This window comes from Labeo rohita, chromosome 1 (assembly GCF_022985175.1).
Source record: "Labeo rohita strain BAU-BD-2019 chromosome 1, IGBB_LRoh.1.0, whole genome shotgun sequence".
Lineage (NCBI taxonomy): Eukaryota > Metazoa > Chordata > Actinopteri > Cypriniformes > Cyprinidae > Labeo > Labeo rohita.
Window position 1 is genome coordinate 22,785,144 of NC_066869.1, and position 8,830 is coordinate 22,793,973.

Below are 8,830 nucleotides of genomic sequence, written 5' to 3' on the forward strand. Positions count from 1 at the left end.
TATAATTCTGTACAGAACAAAATTCTGAACCACAATATTTTTTAATGTAGCCTAACAGAGAAACGCACGTTAATAATAATGGTGGTTTTATTAATTGTATTATTTGTGTATTTTAATTTTATTTGTTTGTTATTTCAATGTTTTTGGAATTTTAATTGTTTTTTTTAATTTTCAACTGTATGTATTCTGTCTTGTATTTTGTAAGAAAAGAAAAAAAAATCACTTCCGCCGCTTTGCATGTGCATTTCCTCAGTCGTCCGCTGTTCTGGTTGAGAAGGCCAAATAGCGAGTGTCCGGTGAGTGCGAACTTATTTTTAAACTCTTTGCTTTCGTTGTCTATTCTTTGAGTAAGCATGCACCGCATTTTGTGGAACCGATACAATTAATACAATATCAGAATGGGAAATATTGGTATAAAGGTTATACGAATATTAGCAGTACAGTCATTGAAAGTCCTTGAGAAACCAGCCTTAGACTAAACTGCTACAAACCCTCCATGGGCAACATTTAACTTCAAATAAAACACTACGTTATCGATAATTATGCAAAGAATAAATATATAAATGCACAGTGGATAAACTGGAGCAGTTTAATTAACGTTAGTCGGCTAAAACAGACATGCTTGAGCTCGTGTCCTAAGGCATTTGCAACAGTCCTACAGTATCTGTGTTTCCCAGTCAAACAGTTGCTTTATTAATTTGCATGTGTTACACGTTGTCTGTATATTAAATACTATAACTGATATGTGATGCTCAAATTAAACACATTTATGTAGCGGCTGCTCTCGATGTCCACGGAACCAATGTTTTGGGGTTTTGTTTACGTTCTCTAAGGGGAAGTAAATCATGGCGCACTATTTTGCGTAACTGTCAAACTTTATGACAATTAAAGTTATATTAATATAAAAGGTTTTATTGAATATCTTGAATGAATATATTTGTAGGCATTAATTTAAAATAAGATGTATAAAAATTGTCGGTAAGTGTATTTAGTGTTGTAACTAATTTGAAAAAATAAATATAACAAAGACGCTTTTCCCTCTCTCATTTTTGTCCCTATCATTTACAGTACACTTCATTGAGATGTCTGCGGCATTACGTGCGGTCTACACCGTATCCAGGCCAGGTGGGTCTATGAATTTGAATCGGTTCAATATATGAGTAAAAAAGCAACAGATACAGTGACATTTATGTATGTCTATACATGTAATCAAAATAAAGTATTTCCGATGATTGATTATGTCATGTGCTTACTCCGTTAGGGTCATTTCTGGCCAGTCAAAATGTTGTACGTCCTCTCAGCCTATCCGCACACAGAGCAGGGATTAGTAAGTATCTCATGATACAAAATATGGTTCTGTTATAAAACCTTTTCTCTATATCATAAATGTTTCTTTATGCAGAGTATGTCAATAATCAGGAGGAAGCCACAGATATGAAGTCCATCACGGACCGTGCAGCTCAGACCCTTTTGTGGACAGAGTTGTTCAGAGGTCAGTAACAACATGAGACTTTTTTTGTAAAGCACTCCCAGAAGTCTAAAACAAAGGCATTTGTGTTGATGCAGGTTTGGGAATGACCATGAGCTATCTTTTCCGCGAACCTGCCACAATCAACTATCCGTTCGAGAAGGGCCCTCTGTCGCCCCGCTTCCGCGGTGAACATGCGCTGCGCAGGTACCCCTCTGGAGAGGAACGGTGCATTGCATGTAAACTTTGTGAGGCCATTTGCCCAGCCCAGGTACACTTTCTTTCTGTTCATCGTGATATATCATGAAACTGTAATGACACTAAGTAATTGCATGTAGGTTTATTTATATGCACATGTGAATAAGAGTAATAGTCAAAGTTAAATATGCAAGGTGACATCCATATTTTTCTCTCTCAGGCTATCACAATTGAGGCTGAACCTCGTGCTGATGGCAGCAGGAGAACAACGCGTTATGACATAGACATGACCAAATGCATCTACTGTGGCTTTTGCCAGGAGGCCTGTCCTGTTGATGCTATAGTCGAGGTGTGAATCTCGCAGCACACATATGACCAGCATATGTCCAGATGTACTAAAGTTAATGTCCACCTTTACCTGTCTGTGTTTTTCTTAGGGTCCCAACTTTGAGTTCTCCACAGAAACTCATGAGGAACTGCTTTATAACAAGGAGAAACTCCTCAACAATGGAGACAAGTGGGAGGCTGAGATCGCTGCCAACATCCAAGCTGACTATCTCTACAGATAAATAAATGTCATGGACTGTCTCATCTCAACAAAGTGACAACATATTCTTCACCATGCTCTTTTACCAGTAATCACAGTGTCAATTGCATATGGAAGATTTGGTTTTAGACAGTTACTGTTGTGCCGAGTACACATTTTCAAGTCCCAGGGACTGACTTTTTTGTGGAGATGCATATAATTTTTGATTTCTTTCAGGTTGAGCATACATATAGATGCTCAGGTCTAAAATTAAGTTCACACGTTAATGTCCATAAACTACAGAAACCTTAAAGTGGTGCCTCACATTGAAACATTTCTACATCTAAAGCTGTCATTTTGACTTTTCAAGAGCATCACTGTCACAGCAATTGTTGAGGTATGTTGTGTAATAAACAGTGTCTAATGGCAGGATGAAAACTATCAAGAATGACGCACTATTTTGAGGCCAATGTTACATTCTCATTTTGAGGCAGTCGATCCATCCTTCCCATTTCTTCCTTCTTCCTTTCGTATTATGACCATCAGTGGATTTAAATGAAGAAAGTTGTAACAAACAGAAGCACTTCGACAAGTGTGTTGAATTGATCACACATTATATCCTTACAGGTAAAAACATTTTATTTGTCCTTGTGAGAACTGTACAAAGACTTGTGGACCGTATATAATAAATTAATGCTCTGTCCAAATCTTTCACAATCTCTGGCCTCGTCTTGTTTTGCAACTCACTTAATATTTCAAATAGCTTTGTAATTTATGCTCAAAGATTTTATTTTAATTAAGTTTTCATGTTTGTTTTGCTCTTTACATGTCCTTTTAATGGGATGGCAAATCTTTGTGAAGCTGTCAGACCAATTTGAGTCAATCTGCTACTTTGTGCCACACAACGCTTGATGCTTTGACTTCTTTCTGACCTGTTTTTAAATATACAACCTGGTCATTTCTTGTCCAGACAACACAATATTAATTACTTGCAGTCTTGATTGATTCATATTGTTTAAGTGTCTGCTTTAAAAGCAAATAGATTTGAATTATGTGTTGTGAGTGAAGAAACAGGAGCACCCGGTAAAGGAAGATTAGCTACCCAGCATACAACTGTTGCTCTAATCCGCTCTGAGAGGATAGGCTTAGGACAACTACAAGACAAGAGCGACACTGCCATATTGATTTTTTTTTTTTTTTTTTTTTTAAGGTAAAAAAGAGCAGCTTTTTTTTTATTTTTGAGTGTCTAAAATAACAAACCTGAACTGTTCTGTTTGAACGGTAAACCTTTTATGTTAATGCTACAGTTAACATCTTTTCTGGGTATCCCGTTTGAAAACGACGTCGCGCCTGTTTATCTTCTACACTGACCATTACAGCCTTTTGAAATCTTAAGTCTTATATCACACTGAACTGAAGATGAAGGACCGACTGGAACAACTAAAAGCGGTAAGAGATTTTTTTTTCTTAATCTTAAAATCTTATGAATTTATTATTAAACAAACGGTGGTTTGGGGACTGATTTGCTACTGTTTGACCTCTACCTGGGAGGTACTGGACTCAGTATTGACTAACTGGGGTCGTCATTGTACCCACTTACGGGTAATTGATCTATCTACAAATGTTAGCAATAGTTTTAGGTCTTTATTCTTAAGATTCAACAAACAGGCTAAAAGAATAAAAAACTTCTTAACTGCCATCAAGCACGTAGAAACGCGTCTGGCATTGTTGAGATGCGAGTCAAGCACAGGAAGCGCACGAACATCCACACCATCCGTGTCCTCCTGCCTTGTCATAAGGGCCAGGTCTGGTTAAAATATCCGTTTTCCACTGTAAATTCTGTTTTTTTTTTTTTTTTTTTTTTGTTTTGTTTTTTTCTTTTTTCCTGTAACATTTAATTTCTGTTGAAAATTAGCTGCAATAGATTCTATCTTGAAGTTACTGACAATAACAAGTACAGGTTGTTGAATAAAATCTTAAACTGTCTTCCAGCCTGGTAAAGATGGTCTGTTAGCTGGTGAGGCTGGGAGACCAGCTGGTCATTTAGATAAACACCAGTTTTGCCAGCTTGGAAGACCAGCCTAAATCAGCTTGTTTATGGGTGAGAAAACACTATTTCTGCCAAGTTATTAAACTTTCCGCTGTGTTTTTGTATGTCAAAATAGAAGTCGGATCAAACTCCTGATGATGTGGAAATTCCAGTGGAAAATAAAGAATTTATGGATGAGTTCTTCACTCAGGTATATGTGAATCAACCATATACATATCTATGGAATCAATTACACTGTATTCAAATGAATATGGACATTTAAATGTTACACATTTTTTAAAAATAAAGATTCCAAAAGGGGGTTTTAACAGCAAAGCCATAGAGGAACCAATTTCGGTTCCCCAAAGAACCTTTTTTAAGTTTTAAAAGTCTAAAGAACCCTTTTCCAACCCTGATAGCACAGGTACATCTTGGAGACATCTATTTGACGTCTGCATTTACTAAAATGATTTTCTCTGCATCAACAAAAAAACGTACAATAAAAAAACTGATAATAAAGAACATTCGCAATCAAACGTTGATTTTATTTTGTTATTGCTTGTCTGATTATGACTGACTGTATGTGACTATAAATATTAAGGAGTCCAGGTTTCTGAAATGGAATATGTCTATAGGATGTTTCCTGTCAGATGTCATATAGACATCTATTAGATGTCTTTAAGATGTTTGTGATTTAGAAAGTATTTAAAACTGACATCTTACAGACATCTGCCAGATGATTGTAAACAGATGCTTTTCAGATCAATTGATCTTTAACAGACGTCTTGCAGATGTACGTGTGCTATCTGGGAATATAAATATAACCTTTTGTGCAATGTAAAGTTTCCATAGATATTAGAAATTATTTATAGAACCACCAATGCCGATAAAGAACCTTTATTTTTAAAAGTGCAGTTGAATGGACTTTTGAAAGTCATTTCTGTATGTTTTCTACAGATTGAAGAAATCCGCACCAGCATAGACAAGATTGATGAAAATGTAACTGAGATAAAGCGACTGTATTCTGTCATCCTCTCTGCACCTACTTCAGAACAGAGTTAGTCTAATCACATTTTACTTTCATTTTTATAAATTATTTATCATTTTTCTCTAACGCATCCCTTCCACATTCATGCTTTAAATATATCTCATCTCATTTCTCAACCAGAGACACAGGATGAATTGGAAGCAGTTACCAATGAGATAAAGAAACTGGCTAACAATGCTCGCAACAAACTCAAAAGTCAGTTTTCTCTTCTTCTTTGGCTTGTTGATGAAAATACACTATCAGTCAAAAGCCTGCATTTATTTGATCCAAAGTGCAGCAATTGTTTTTCTATTTGAATATATTTTAAAATGTATTGTATTCCTGTGAACAAAGCTAAATTTGAATACTTTTAATTATTTTTAAATATGAATACTTTTATTTAGCAAGGATGCTTTAAGTTTATCAAAAGTAAAGATAAAGACATTTATAATGTTACAAAAGATTTCTATTTCAGATAAATGCTGTTCTTCAGAACTTTCTGTTTATCAAAGAAAAATTCTACTCAGCTGTTTTCAACAATAATAAAAATAAATGTTTTTTGAGCAGCAAATCAGAATATTAGATTTTTTAAAAATATATATATATTTTTAAAAACCTGTTATTTTAAATAGTAAAAATATTTCACAATTGTACAGTTTTCCTGTATAAATGCAGGCTTGGTGAGCAGAATAGACTTAAAAAACATAAAAATCTTACACAGACTTTTGACTGGTAGTGTACATTTTTTGGACAATATGCCACATCACTATTATCTAAAATTCTGAGTTGAATTATTTTGTCAACCTTGACAACAGGCATTGAGCAGAGTTTGGCATCTAACACTGAGGAGAGGGTTTCAGCAGATATGCGGATAAAGAAATCTCAGGTAACCATTAGTCTTCCCAATAACCCACATGGATTTCCACATGTAGTTAGGTTTTTTTTATTCATACATAGTTTATCTCCTTTGTTTAGCATGCCATTCTTGCTAAGAAGTTTGTAGAGGTGATGACGAAATACAATGAAGCCCAAATGGAGTTTAGAGACAAGAGCAAAGGGCGTATCCAAAGACAGCTGGAGATCAGTGAGTGACAAACACATACATAGACTTTATTTAGGGCTGAATTAAAAAAGAAAGTCAGTGATCACAATGTTATATACATGTTTAAGGCCAATTTTGGATCCTGTCTTACAGCTGGCAAAGCCACTACTGATGAAGAGCTGGAGGAAATGCTGGATGGAGGAAACGCTGCAGTATTCACAGCAGGAGTGGGTACTATTCTATATACAGTTGAAGTCAAAAGTTTACATACACTTTGTAGAATCTGAAAAATGTTTATATTGTACCGAAATAAGAGGGATCATACAAAATAAATGTTATTTTTTTTATTTAGTACTGACCTAAATAAGATATTTCACATAAAAGATGTTACATATAGTCCACAAGAAAAAATATTAGTTGAATTTATAAAAATGAATGTTATACATACACTTGACTCTTAATATTTTGTCGATACCTGAATGATCCACAGCTGTGGTTTTTTTTTTAGTGATACTTGTTTGTGAGTCAATTGTTTGTCCTGAACAGTTAAACTGCCTGCTGTTCTTCAGAAAAATCCTTCAGGTCCCATTGGGTTTTTCAGTATTTTTGTGTATTTGAACCCTTTCCAACAATGACTGTATGATTTTGAGATCCATCTTTTCACCCTGAGAACAACTGTGTGTGACTATTACAGAAGGTTCAAATGCTCACTGATGCTTCAGAAGGAAAAACTATTTTAAATCATAAAAAACATTTTAAATCGTAACATTTTTTGTAATTCAATTCAGTTCAGTTCAAGTTTATTAGTATATCCCTTTTCTCAATATAAATTGTTGCAAAGAAGCTTTACAGAAAATTAAAGTTACTACAGTATATATAGTAGTAGCTTATCAGTGGTGACTATGTCAAGTTAATGTCCTTATGGCAGAAATGTTACCAAAAACACTTTCTCCTTTCCTATAGATTATGGACTCTGGGATATCAAAACAGGCACTAAGTGAGATTGAGGCACGACACAAAGATATTATGCGACTGGAGAGCAGCATAAAAGAGTTGCATGACATGTTTGTGGACATTGCAATGCTGGTGGAGAATCAGGTACATGTGTTTGTCTTTTCAGAGAATAAGGCAGAGCTATAGCCCTATTTTTGAATCTTTAGGACTAAAACTGCTGTTGGACACCATTTTGTTATTTGTCAACAGGGAAGCATGATTGACAGGATTGAGAGCAACATGGACCAGTCGGTGGGTTTTGTGGAAAGAGCTGTGGCTGACACTAAAAAGGCTGCCAAGTTCCAACAAGAAGCACGCAGGGTGAGCTGGGAAATTATGAGAAGCACAACAACTGTGTATTTTGTACTAAATGTAGACTACCAGTGCAAAGATTCTCAAATAGCATTTTATTTATTTTATTTTTTATTGTTCATCCATCTTCTATTTGTCTTAATGCATTGATGTCTTCTACTTCTTCCTCATAATGTCAACCTCATCCCTGTATGTTTGTTCTCTACACCTTCCAAATCTCTTCTTCCCATTCATCCTCGCCCCTTGCTTTCCTCAACTATCATTATATCATTATCATGCTGTCACTGGCTGGTTACACCTTTGTAGAAGAAAATGATGATCATGCTCTGTTGCACAATTCTTGCGGTCATCGGTGGTTCTCTGGTGTACAGCTGGCTGACATAAACATCAAGGTAAGCATTCATAAAACTAAATTCGTAAAATTGCATGTCGGCTATTTGCAAGTAACATCCCGTCTTTTTTCTAGATAAAAAGGTTGTCTATTCCTCCAAGTCGTGTCTCTATCAAAAATCAAGAGAAGCATCTTAGTGCCGACGAACCCAAAGCATCCCTACACACGCAACATGTTTTCCAGTGCTTGTTCATCTCATTTTCCCATTAATTTGTCTTTTACATTCTCTCTGTCTTATCAGTTGGCCTTGCATTGTTAGAGGCATCACGGTAAAATGTGATGCGCAAGCTGTCTGTTTATTTTAGGGCTGTGGTATGAAATATTGCTTTTATTTATTTATTTTCTGGGAGCTTATGATACATCTTATATATGATGATGATGATGAAAGATACATAAGAGGCAAAGTTTTGTTTATGAGGCCTCATTTTTTGTAACTGACAAGCGAACCATTATACACTACCAGTGACAAATATTTTGCTCTTATTGGAGAAAACTATTTATTTCTTAAAAATTTAAATCACGTTTTAACCTTTTTTAGGACTAGTCAAATCTATTTTAAGTTTTTTCAGTGAAGATGAACATGGTTATGTCTTTACTGACCATTTACTTATTTAGTGTAGATGAGTAACATTGATTTATTTCTTATGCGTAGCTGGTATTTTCTCTTATGTACGTTACGTAATGACAGTAGAACTGTATTGTGGAGATATGTAAGTTTATACAGTAGTCTGACTTGAGTTGTTTAGGCTGAGTAATTGTGATTAAAAGACCGGAGTTGTATAAAGTCTGTATCGTTCATTCTTTATGCCAAGCTTAAAATATCAAATTGTTGTTTTTATTTATG

The 8,830-nt window shown here is 35.2% G+C and overlaps 2 protein-coding genes across 2 annotated transcripts; both read left to right on the forward strand.

Annotated features, from left to right (window-relative positions):
* Positions 1 to 210: 210 nt before the first annotated feature.
* Positions 211 to 2,903, forward strand: ndufs8a (NADH:ubiquinone oxidoreductase core subunit S8a). Its single transcript, XM_051112768.1, has 7 exons — positions 211 to 296; positions 1,069 to 1,125; positions 1,262 to 1,327; positions 1,403 to 1,492; positions 1,567 to 1,739; positions 1,887 to 2,015; positions 2,104 to 2,903. Exons 2-7 carry the CDS (start codon positions 1,083 to 1,085, stop codon positions 2,233 to 2,235), a joined length of 633 nt encoding a protein of 210 aa, XP_050968725.1. The 5' UTR covers positions 211 to 296; positions 1,069 to 1,082; the 3' UTR covers positions 2,236 to 2,903.
* A 480-nt stretch (positions 2,904 to 3,383) lies between these two features.
* Positions 3,384 to 8,754, forward strand: stx3a (syntaxin 3a). Its single transcript, XM_051112672.1, has 11 exons — positions 3,384 to 3,641; positions 4,358 to 4,432; positions 5,179 to 5,278; positions 5,390 to 5,464; positions 6,064 to 6,134; positions 6,224 to 6,332; positions 6,444 to 6,517; positions 7,254 to 7,388; positions 7,494 to 7,604; positions 7,902 to 7,987; positions 8,062 to 8,754. Exons 1-10 carry the CDS (start codon positions 3,612 to 3,614, stop codon positions 7,977 to 7,979), a joined length of 858 nt encoding a protein of 285 aa, XP_050968629.1. The 5' UTR covers positions 3,384 to 3,611; the 3' UTR covers positions 7,980 to 7,987; positions 8,062 to 8,754.
* Positions 8,755 to 8,830: the final 76 nt, after the last annotated feature.